The sequence below is a fragment of the Vulpes vulpes genome, chromosome 7, assembly GCF_048418805.1.
Source record: "Vulpes vulpes isolate BD-2025 chromosome 7, VulVul3, whole genome shotgun sequence".
Classification (NCBI taxonomy): domain Eukaryota; kingdom Metazoa; phylum Chordata; class Mammalia; order Carnivora; family Canidae; genus Vulpes; species Vulpes vulpes.
In genome coordinates, this window is record NC_132786.1 from 2,868,948 (window position 1) to 2,881,533 (window position 12,586).

At 41.0% G+C, this 12,586-nt stretch overlaps 1 protein-coding gene across 1 annotated transcript in view; it reads right to left on the reverse strand.

The window, feature by feature from the left end:
* The window catches only part of CNTNAP2 (contactin associated protein 2), a 1,945,511-nt gene that overhangs the window by 423,656 nt on the left and 1,509,269 nt on the right, over positions 1–12,586 (reverse strand). The window contains exon 14 of the mRNA XM_072762802.1: positions 8,706–8,862. Coding sequence (XP_072618903.1) covers positions 8,706–8,862 — 157 coding nt within the window. The remainder of the gene's footprint in view (positions 1–8,705; positions 8,863–12,586) is intronic.

A 12,586-nucleotide genomic window follows, 5' to 3' on the forward strand; every position in this document is an offset into this window, starting at 1 on the left:
AGGCTTTATTTATTGATTGATTTTATTATGTGCAGCCCAGCTTAACTGGAAATCAGTGGCTCTCGACCCTGGCTACACACTTGAAATCTTGGAAGTCTGGATGAGTCCAGGATGGTCAGACCTGATCCCTAGAGATTCTGATTAAATTATTCTGAGGCGGGGCCTGACGGTCGGTAATTCCGAATGCTTCCTAGGTGATCCTAATTTCTATGAAGCCGGACAGTGATAATCAGTTATAAAGTCATAGGATGGGGGAGCATCAAGCTCAGGAGTTATTTTGGGAGGTTGCCACAATACTGCTCAGAGCTCAGGTTCAGAAGGGAGCTGGAGTAAGAGAGAAGCTGGAGGACGAGGGGCAGGCATTTGTGAAAGGCCCGGGAGAGGCGGTTGACACGGTAAGGAGTGTGATGGTGAGCTGTACGGGGAATGGCTTGGACCTTTCAGAGGGGCACGGAGCAAACCAGCAGACAAATGGGCTGCATCATGTGTGCCCCCCACCACGACCACGACCCAGTTGCAACATGCTTCAAAACTGCGTGCTCAGCACTTTGCTCTAAACTGAATAACGTGGCTTTTGATTTGATCCTTCTCTCATGATTGATTTTTAGGGAGAATGCAATTCCCCGCCCCAAGAAAATATAACGAACGGACCTCTGTCTTTCTAAAGCATGTTGGGCAGAGGGGATGGAAAATGAACTGTGTTTGCTCAGAAAGCGCTCTGGCATCTAGCTCTGTTTTGCTCAGGATGGCTAAATTTCTTCTGCTGGGGTCCATTTAGCATTCTGGTGGTGGGTTGCGTTTATCTCGGGAACCCATGGCACGCTCTGAACATCTGACAGGCTCACACCTCATGAATCCCTCTTCCTTTCCTGTCATCAATATTACTTAGGGGCAGTGGTCAAACCATATTGACACTCTGCTGACATCTTCTCTGGTGCCCAATTACCTTTCTGTCATGATACAATCCACGAGGTGACAGAAGATTCTATGCTGTGCCAAGCAAGCTGGCACCAAAATATCCCTGAGACAGAATATAATATATCATTTTTATGCATCCTCTGGAAACTTGGAGAGACATTTCCCTACCCCCGTTTGCCAAGGGGTCTTTCAACTCGCACGGATGCCTTGCATCTTGAGCTCTCCAGCACCCGCCTACATGAGCTGCGTGGATATTTCCTATTTCACATCCCAGGATGAATCCCTAATGAAAGAGCAGAAGCCCTCCTCGCCTTTGGCTCTGAGTCCTGACCCACATATTGAAAGTACTTACACTTCTAAATGAGCTTAGCAGCTAAACTTTGGAGGAATATCCCATTTAGCGGCAACTTCACCACGCGGGCAGTTGGACCAGGAGACTTCACAGAGGAAGCACGAGGACTAAAACACGGGGGGCCCTGGGACCTGTCTGCAATTGGCTCTGGTGTCACATTGGCAGAGACACACTGAAATCTGGGGCTAAATCGGTATAAAAGAAATCATATCCTTTTTCTTCTTCTTTGGTTTTTCCAACAAAGCTTAACTTCATGAAGATGCCCTTCGTTAGATGAAAAGGTCACCTCCATTTCTGTCTCTCAAAAGGAAATGTATCGATGACTACCCAGTTCAATATTTCATTTTACACACACACACACACACACACACACACACACTGGCAGTTATGTGAAGACTGGTTACCGTGTCGGTCAGTTTAGCGATGAGAAGCGTGCCCCTCGTGACTGAGAACCCTATGACTCATAATATCACATCCTCCAATAGGGCAAGAATCAGAGCACCGAGTATTGAGATCTGAAGGGATTGTTGTCCCAAGCAGGGTCCCAGGAGGATTAAAAGCACCCACATGCATTTTACAGAATTCAGACCAATATGATAAAACATAGTATTTTGCATGTGGTTAGAAGGCTGAGGGCCTGGATGTTCTGTGTCTCTGTGCTAAATGGGAGAGAGACATCCTGCATATTTCCTAGAAGCTCCTTCTAATCCCAGGGCTAATAGAATCAAGAATCAAGATGCTTTTGTTCCATTGCTGAAACGTATTCTTCTATCTGCTTTCTTAGGAAAACAGTATTTGTTGTTATGTAATAGGAGGCCTGTGGGGGCCCTTACTTTTGCATTTTAGATTTTTTTTTTGAAAGATCTATTTCTTTACTTAAAGAGAGAGTGGGGGGAGAGACAGAGGGAGAAGGAGAGAACATCAAGCAGACTTGCTGCCAAGCACAGAGCCCGATGCGGTGCTCGATCTCATGACCCTGAGATCATAACCTGAGCCCAAATCGACAGTCAGACGCTTAACCAACTAAGCTACCCAGGCGCCCATTGTTTTAGATTTTTAAGCTACTTCTAAAAATTTTAATTTAACAGGTTAACTGTGATCATGACAAAAACATTCCAAGGGTAAGTAAGATGTAGAAGGGGACAAAGACAAGACTTCCACAAGACCCCATATCCTTTGTCCACAGAGTTAACTGTTATTAATAGTTTATTTTGTATGGTTTCCAGAACTTGTCTATGTATGTATAAGGGTTATGGCTGTATATGTATTTTTTGAAAAACAGACTCATATCGTACATATTATTCTTCCGCTTTCTTTTTTCGTTTTCACCCTGGCCATTTTCTTATGCAAGTGTTTGAGTATCTACTTCCTTCCTTCCTTCAACAGCCTAACGTCAGTATACTTCTCTAAAATTCTATTAATGGAAATTTCTCTTTGGGTTTCTTTTGTTTTGATTACTACAAAAAATGGTAAATACAGCATCTCCATTTATTTGTATTTGTTTAAGAAAGGGAATGCCATATAGTAAAAAGCTCTGTCAAAGAATATGTGTTCAAGTTTTGACAGCACTTTCCAAATTGCCCTCAAAAAGTGGCTTCTTTACCATATACTCTACGGTGTATATATTAAAAATTTGCTTTCTCTACATGCCTTGCTGTGTAATATTTAAGCATGAGTCTGTAGTTTGTCTGCTCTGGGTTTGACTCTTAGCTCTATCACTTACTATGTGACCTTGGGGAAGTAACTTCACTCCTCTGGGGTTTCGTTTCCTTTTTTTTTTTTAATTTTTATTTTTAAATTTTTATTTATTTATTTTTTTAATTTTTATTTTTTAAACACTTAAAAAAAGATTTTATTTATTTATTCATGAGAGATACATAGAGAGAGGCAGAGGCAGAGGCAGAGGGAGAAGCAGGCTCCATGCAAGGAGCCTGATGTGGGACTTGATCTGGGGACGCCAGAATCACACCCTGAACCAAAGGCAGACGCTCAACCATTGAGCCACCCAGGCATCCCTAATTTCCTTATTTGTAACATGAGGATAAAGTAGTGCCTTAATCATAGGGTCAATGCATCAAATGACATGATGCATTTAAGCTCTTGAAACAATGTCTGACACATAATTAACATTCCTCAGTATTCACTATTATGATTTGAACAATGGCAAACCAAAATGCACATATAAATATTTCACTTTGAATAAGAGTAAACACGTTTCATGGAAAAATATTATTTAAAAAATTAGATGAGACTGTTTGTAAGCCACAAAAAATATAATATCTACTCTTCAAAATGTTATAAGGATTTAACAAGTTGTTTGGTAGTAAGCTAACTGAATCAAATGTTTCTGGTTTGAAAACATTGAAGAGGTTCTCTGCTGCCTATGAAAAGTTGGTCATGGATTATTTCTGGCCCAAGAAGAGAAGACCTATAGACAAGCCAGTTCCCTTCAGGGTCAATGGAATGAGACCCAAGTAGGCATGAGCCTGGCCTTTCTGAGCCTCAGATGCGAAATGCTCACTAATTGTAGCACAAAGACTGTGCTAATGGCTTTTCACTTTGCTTATTTCCCCTTCTGTATGTGCTCATCTTGGCCAGGACACAACCACCCAGAAATTCTACAAGTACAACAAGAGAAGGGCACTCAAACCATGACTGGCACGCCTTCGCTGGTAATTCCATTTTTGGAACTGCTAATTTCAGATGTGATGATTTATCTCATTGAGTCGGGCTGCACGAGACCAGGAATTACCCAGTGGTGGGCACTTAGCTGAGGCCAAGGCTCACTTAATTAGGATTCTGGCACGGTAGGTGGGAATATTTACCACTGCCATGAATAGTAAATCATAAATGTTAAATTACATTCAATTTCAGAAATAACTGTGCAAAACTTCTCACAGCATAGATAATCAGGCAATCATTGAGATGGTTATAGTTCTCACAGGCCATTGTTGTTTGTAGTAAGGCCCGCTCACGCACTGAGCTACTGTCTTGTTTATCCCAGCTCCATTTTTGTGTATTTTACTCTAGTAAATAAGAATAAATGCTTAATCTAAGTTCCAGAGTTCTTAAAAGAAAGAAAAAAAAAGAGAGAATATAAAACATGTGGTCAATTTGTTTACTTTACGTTTAAGACTTAGATATAGCTAGCTAAACATTAAATTCATAAATCATTAAAAAGATAAAAACAGTGTGAATAACCTTCCTTGATCATGATGTTATAGAAAAACACTGGACTGGAAGTTTGGAAATCTGGGTCCAAGTCTTCTCTCTGCTTCTCATTTCTAATATAATTTGTGGAAAGTAATTTAAACTTTCCTGGGCCCCAATTTACGCAACCATAATTTAAGAAATTGTTAACAATTTTAGCTAGGGTCCCATTCAACATTCAAATAGTAAAAAATAATCTGCCTTACTGTAATTTTAAACATTTGTTTATGATTGCACTTTACCAAGTCTCTGCATGAACTGGGAAGGGCTGGCTGGCTGTATTTTGCTGATATGGGAATGTAGAGGAGCCGGATGTCCTGACTTAGGTCACACACGGACGAAAAGAGTGTAGTAGAGATTTGTCCCCACATGAGCCTCGCTGCACTTCAATCAGATGATTCACAGTGATTGAGGGAAGATTATTGGAAAGAGTAACTTTCTTAGCTGGACATGGAGTCTGAAAGCATGAGATTCAGTAGAACATTTACTTGCACTGTTACATCACAGCAAGTGCGCTTTCACATATGTGACTTTCACTTGGATTCATGGGTGAAGTTTTCCTTTTCCTGAATCTCTTAGCTCTCCCCTGTGGGAGGACAAAAAGATCTGGATCCTCATGATCATGGGAGCACACACTCTAGGTTGCCTGGACAGTGAACCAGCTGAGAAGGGCTTCCCCTTCTAGACAGGGATGTCGCACCCAAAGTCAGCTTCCTACTGGGGGCGTGGCTCCTCCCTGTTATGGGGGAAAAGAGAACCTCTGGACAATGCCTGTAAGCAGCTTGTCCCTTTGTGCAGTCTGCCTGATGCCCTAAGAGTCTGAATTGCCCCCACCAACAAAGTTGCTCTCATTCTTGCCCTATGGGAAGCAAGAGGACCCAGGAAGGGGTTCCTTGGAACGTAGACCCTTGCTGTGTTCAGCACAACAGCCTGGCTCTTGTATCTCTTTCTGAGGGTGGATGAGGTTAGGAGACCAGCAACATTCTCCTCGGATGACACCTCATGGAAGTCTCTCCAATAAAGCCTATCTATAACCCTGCCATGTGGTGCTGTAGACTCTGACTTGAGGTCTGCTGCAGGTCCAGAGCATGTGAAGGGATTGACTTTCCACCATCTGTTTTCATTTCTAAAGATCCATTTGGAGTCATTAAGCCTTGTACTGAAATTTATATAATTAAGAATTGCAGATAGCTATGTATCCCTTACCGTACAATTTACGGAATGCGTTCATAATCTATATTCCATTCACACTCACATAGGTCTGCCATTCAAGATTTATTTTGATTGCACAGTTTCAGAGTGGTTCAAAGTCTCCTCAAAAGTGGCCATTTTTAAAGCATCCACATAGCAGGCCCTTTGCCAGGGGCTGGCGCGTTCAAAGACCAGTAAGACTTCACCGAAGGCTTTCTTTCTTGTGCTCAACAGGGATGATCATCTTAATAGCTATTTATTGTAAACGTATTCATTTTGCCTTTCAGTTTGCTCAAAATATAGTGCCTCTATTAGGGGACATTAGACAAACTTCACAGAAGCGAGGCACGGAGGGTGTCTTAGCTGCTATTAAGCCAGGAGGGGACTACACATCAGCTACGCCGGGGGCCCTGAGAAATGGTGAACAGTTATGCTCCAGCCATGTCTTGCCAGGGCAGCGTGTCTGTGAGTACAGCTGAATAGATCTGTTTGCAATGAGTCTTCTCATCCGCGATCTGAATTCAGGTATGTTCTTTGAAATGATTTCAGGTGCAAATACATTTCTCTGAAATCTCTATTTCTTATCAGTAATCCCATTAATGGTGCCCTCTGGATTTCAACATGATATTATGCAGGCATCTCTAGCTTAATACTTTTCAAAGCTAAACTCATCTTCTACTTGCTCAGACCTTTATTCCTTAGCCTGATGCATAGCTTTGCTTCCACTCCATTTTAAGGTCTGGGGAGCCTACCCGGACTCATCTCTTTCTTCTCATATAGGCCAGCTATCAGTGTAGATACCACTTCCTGAACATCTCATACATTTTCCTCCTTCTTTGTGGCTGTGCTTTCCTTCACCTTCAGCCCTCAATTCCCTTCAAGGACTGTTGTGACATCCTCCTCCTCGCTTCCCGCCTCCTCCATCAAGCCTATCTCCACAGGGTTCATTGCTGATAAATCCAAACTCCCACACCCCCTGAAAAGAACGGAAGCCCCAATGTCATACTACCCACATGCTTAGCATTATTGCAGCTCCTCCCTTCTCCACATCACATTCCAAATCCACAGCACCGATGGTTCCCCAAACTGGCCATGCTTGTGTCATGTTTCTCCTCCAAGGCGATTTTGCAAGGAAGAGTGTGCCCACCAACTCTCACTTCTCTTCCAAGCATTCTTCTCCCTCTGAGGACCTTACTAACCTTTCTTCTTCTCCCTCAGTTAAACTTAAATTTTTTTCCACTGGTTTTGTTGTATCGTGCAATGCCTTCATCAGACCACTGATTGTGTTCTGCTATTTCTCTGGGTTTCTTCCCTCAATTAGTTTTTGAGCTCTTTCAGGACAAATGTATGTTCTATTTACCATTGTATCCCTAGAATTTAGCATGATGTCTGACAAAAACGACTTTCACTTGAATGCATGCACTAGATTTTTCTTTCCCTGAATGCTCAGCTGTCCTCTGTGGTTGGATGAACACTCTGCGTTGCTAGACAATGAACCATCTGGGATCATGCTCTCACTTCTCCTACTTGGAGAGAATGCACTCAAAGTCAGCTTCTTGAAGGGACGGGGAGTCAACATTTAAGAGACAAATGAACCTGAGTTTATGGAACTTGCTTAAGGTCATACAACCAGTAAGAAGTGACAACAAGAACATAAATCAAGGCAGAGATTCTTGTTCTTGTCATTCACTGTTTTATCCCCTGTACTTAGAAGAGTCTCTGGCACATAAGAGTTCAATCAATTTCTGTTGAGTTAATGAGTGAATGAATGAATGGATGAAAAGTTAATTTCAGAGCCCTCCCTTTGGCTTCCACTCTCCTGACTTCCAATCTTGATAGAGTGTATGAATGGGTGCAGAGACATTTTTCAAACAAATAAAATTAAAAACAGAATATTATGATTTTCTCTTTGCAGTAAACCACAATGAAAGAATAATGGTAGCTATTTCCATGTGCCTGCACACATACGCACAATTCTAAAACATTGAAATATAGAGCCTTAGTAATTCATTTCATTTACTAAAAGAAAAATGGCTTTTGGAAAATAGGTAGCCACCCTCCTTAGGAATCATATATATAACTTTACGTTCAGAATTAGTTTTCAGTTAACTGGTAGAATGAACTGGTCTGGTAAACTGTCCTTCTAAATAGCGTGAAACAGAGGCCGACCGAAGTAAACTGGAGTTGTTCTGGAGGAAATTCAGAGCCAGAGCCCTGCTCTCTGCTGCTGTCCAGAGGCAGGAGTGGAACGCAGAGGGCCCCTCCATATTTCTGCAATTGGGAGAAGCAGGTGCAATGTATGCTTCTGGGGAGAGCCCAACTTTGGTTTATAGTCTTCCACCGAAACGTTTGGGGGCTCTCTTTTTCACGCTGAATGACAGCTGATTTTATCTGTATCTATTACTGACATAGACCCTTCCATTCATTGTGAAGCCGAACAAAAGCCAGTAGACGGATGAAAGAAACCCAAAATAGATCTTTCTTGAGCTGATCGGTATCAGAATTATAAACAGTTCCAGGCATGGAGGAGAAGTAGATTGGCAAGCCCTGTTGCCAAAGATAGAGTAAAGAATGACTTTTTCCTTTCCTTTCCTCTCTCCCCTTCTTTTTTTTTTCTTGTACAGCTACTCAAAGGAAACCTTGCAGGAGGTGGAAGCACTCAGGGAAGGAGATTGTTTACTACGGAGGCTCCCACATGCCTGCACTGGGGCTCTTGGTCCACGGTCATTCCCTCTGTTGTTACAAAACATGTTTTATAGTGCGAATCACCTTCTACTATATGGCTCATTATTCTTCTCTCTGAATAAAATAGGAACACATCAGTTATGTGTCTGTTTATTTCTAAATGCACACCCTTGTAATACTGACCTCTTTCTGCTTTTATATTCTTCAGTTTTTTTCCTGACATTTGTCAACTGGGTCAGCTCCCAGACACCGCTAACCCATTGTCTTACTATTTCAGCGATTTTCAAATGTTCTCTTCTAGCAAATGAGTCTGACCTAAAGGCACACTGGGAGGGGAACTTGCACTCACCACTGCTTGTAGTCTGCATCACAGTTACAGTAGTACTTGGGATCTGTGCAGTTCCGCTCAATGCCACAGGCGCACTTCTGAATCCCGGGCCCGGAGCCACCCCAATAGTAGTGCTTCTCGTTGGCTTTGCCGACCCACCAGGTGTAAGGGCTTCCATCTATGAGAAAGGGGAAAGACACAATGAGGTAGACTAGGCTTGACCACATTGATGTCATCCATACACTCCTGTCCCCAGAGGCAACATTACTCTCCAGTAGGCTGAACTTCACTTTACCCTCTTACAAAGTACATGTTTTTCAATAATAGGAATATTTAATAAAAAATATTACAACAGGGAATGGTAAGCTCAAGTCTTCCCACCAGGATAGGTACCTCTTTCCTTGGAAGAAGCTTTGACATTCAAGTTTCAGTAACTTAGGTATCTACTCAGTAGATGGGCTGGCCAGCTGGGGACATCCACGATGAAGGCATATAGATGGTGCACTGATTCTGTAAATTACAACTAAGTTCATGGCTAGCTGTGCTTTTCCATGAAGTGATAATCTGGGGGATCATAAACTATCAGAGCCAAATGACCCTCATTGTGTCTTAGTCTGATTTCCTTATTTTACAGGTAAGGAAACTGAGGTCTAGAAAGCTAAAAGAATTCTTTCAATCACACCCCAGATTTGCTCCCAAACCAGAAGTTCAACACTGTATGTCATGAGACATCATAAAATGTTCTTATATAATACACTTGCCTTTATTATTTGGCCTAATATTCGCTCATGTATTCACTCATTCAACCAGCCAATCATCAGATATCACTTGAATTTCCATTGTATGTCAAATATTATAAGAAACTCAGCAGGGTGATGGAGGAAAATGATACAGATTGAGCTTAATAAGATTTATGACACACAGGAGCCTGAGCGAGGGAAAGGAGGTCATGAAGGAAACTTTCTCACAGGAGGTAAAATATTTGAGTTATGTGTCAAAGGCTGAATGGGCATTACCCAGGTGAATAGGAATGTAGGAGAGCTAAAGGTTTGTAGGCAGAGGGAGCAGAATGTAAAAGTCAGAGAGGTAAAGTTCTATATGGAAAACATATGTAGGAGTATAGAGGCAGAATATGGTAAAATCAGTCTGAAGAGGTATGTTTGAAAGAAAGGGTAGCAGGAGTAGGTAGTAATTAATCATAGATGAGGGCATCACAGAAAAAAAATCTTTGTCCAAGTGAGAAATTACTTTGCACTGGTCTATTTTTGTTTCCCAGTGTTTATATCCTCCCAACATAAAGAGATGGAACTTCATCCTATAAGTAATGTGAACCAATTAAATGATTTCACAGAGGGAATTATCAAATTTGTATTTTAAAGATTTACACAGTAAGATGAAAGATTTTTGGGGGATGAAGTCAGGGAAGCCAGATGTGATGCTCCTATGTTAATACAGAATGAAATAATAAATTGGCAGTGGTAATGGAAAGGAAAAAAAAAAAAACTAGAAAGAGATTAATGAGGTATAATTGGTGTAGGATTGCTGGGATTAGGGTGGGAGGGAAGGTAGGAAGAAGGTGTTATGGAGTAAACCCAGGCTTCTGGCTTGGGTGATGTGTTAAACCAAGGCAGATAACAGGGTAGGTAGGAAGATAAGAAGTTTAGGGAATGTTGAAGAAAAGATGGTGAATTTGATATCTAAAATAGGCAATTGGCCATAGAAGTCTGGGTCTTAGGAACATTCTTTGGGCCGAAAATCCCATTTTAGGAACCATGAAGATAAATGAGAAAATATTGATAGCAGAAGAGATGCCATTGGACTCTCTTGGATTACAAGAGCATTTGGAGAAGTAAAAGAGAGGCAGATGGCCATCATGGAGGCCAAGAGAGGGAGTAGTCAGAGAGGGCGGAGGAAAATATGAAGAAAGCTTCCAAAAGACAGCGTATTCAGAATTGCCAGATTTCATAGTGAAGTCCATGAAGATGAGAATCTCAACTTTTAATTTGACATCTAGAAGGTCACAGGAGATTGAAATCAGTTGCAGGTTGAATGATGACAAGAAAAAGCCAGGTAACAGCAGGTAGGGGAGGGAATGAAAGGGGAGAAGGGGAGGTCCTAGGAACAGCTTCTCTTGCAGGAAGCTGGGAAGGAGTAGAATCTTTTGGGGGTGGTGCCATGTCGGAAGGCAAGAAGGCAAGTCAATTAGAATCTTTGGGTCTACAGCTAGAATTCCATTATAAGAACTCACCCACACTTTTGGGATGTTAGATACACAGTTGTTCTAGTATCTGTGCAAGTTCTCAGAAATAAAAATGAGGCAAGAACCATACTGGAATTGCATGAAAACTGCTGCAGTACTGCCTTAGATACACTGATAGTTTTTTTTTTTTTTTAAGATAGACTATTTTTATTATTGAAGTATAGTTGACATTCGATGTTATATTAGTTTCAGGTGTACAACATAGCAATTCAACAATTCTATTCCTCAGTGCTCATCATAGTAAGTGCAGTCCCATCTGTCAGCATACAACATTGCTACGATATTATTAACTGTATTCACTCTGCTGTACTTTTCATCTTCATGGCTTATTTATTTTATAACTGGAAGTTTGTACCTCTCCATCCCTTTCACCTAGTCCAACCATCTCCTACTCCCTTCCTTTCTGGCAACCACCAGTCTGTTCTTTGGATTTATGACTCTGGTTTTTTGTTTGTTCATTTGTTTTGTTTTTTATATTCACACATAAATGAAATAATATGCTATTTGTCTTTCTCTGACTTGTTTTGTTTAGCATAAGATCCTTTAGGTCTATCCATGTTGATGTAATGGCAAGATCTCATTATTATTTTTTATGGCTGAGTAATATTTCATTACACACATGCACGCAAACACACACACACACACACCATCTTCTTTATCCATTCATCAGTTGATGGATACTTGTGTTGCTTCCATATCTTAGCTTTTATGAATAATGCTGCAATAAACACAGGGGTGCATGTATCTTTTCAAGTTAGTATTTTTGTTTTCTTTGTGTAAATATCCCATAGTGGAATTACTGGATCATATGGTATTTCTATTTTTTTAAATTTTATTTATTTATTCATGAAAGACACAGAAAGGGAGAAAGAGAGAAAGAGGCAGAGACACAGGCAGAGGGAGAAGCAGGCTTCATGCAGGAAGCCTGATGTGGGACTCGATCCTGGGACTCCAGGATCATGCCCTGGACCGAAGGCAGGCACCAAACTGCTGAGCCACCCAGGGATCCCTGGTATTTCTATTTTTAATTTTTAAAGGAACCTCTGTACTGTTTTCCACAGTGGTTACACTAATTTATATTCCCACCAACAATATACGAGTGTTTCCTTTTCTTTACATCCTTGCCACCACTTGTTATTTTTTCCTTTTTGATAATAGCCATTTGACTGGCATGAAGTGATATCTCCTTGTGGTTTGATTTGCATTTCCCTGATGATGATGATGATGATGATGATGAGTCATGCTGAGCTTCTTTTCATGTGTTTGTTGGCCATCTGTGTGTCTTCTTCAGAAAAATGTCTCATTCCCATCCTCTGCCCATTTTTAATCAGATTATTTGTGTTTTTTTTTAGGGGGGGTGCTAAGTTGTACAAATTGTATATTTTGGATATTAATGCCTATTGAACATATCATTTGTACATATCTTCTCCCAGCCAATAGATTGTCTTTTCATTTTGTTGATGGTTTCCTTTGCTGTGCAAAAGCTTTTTATTTTGGTGTGGTCCCCATAGTTTATTATTGCTTTTATTTCTCTTGCCTGAAGAGATATATCCCTAAATATGTCACTAAGGCTGATATTCTAGAGATTACTGGCTATGTTTTCTATTAGTAATTTTAAGGATTCATGTCTTACATTTAGGTC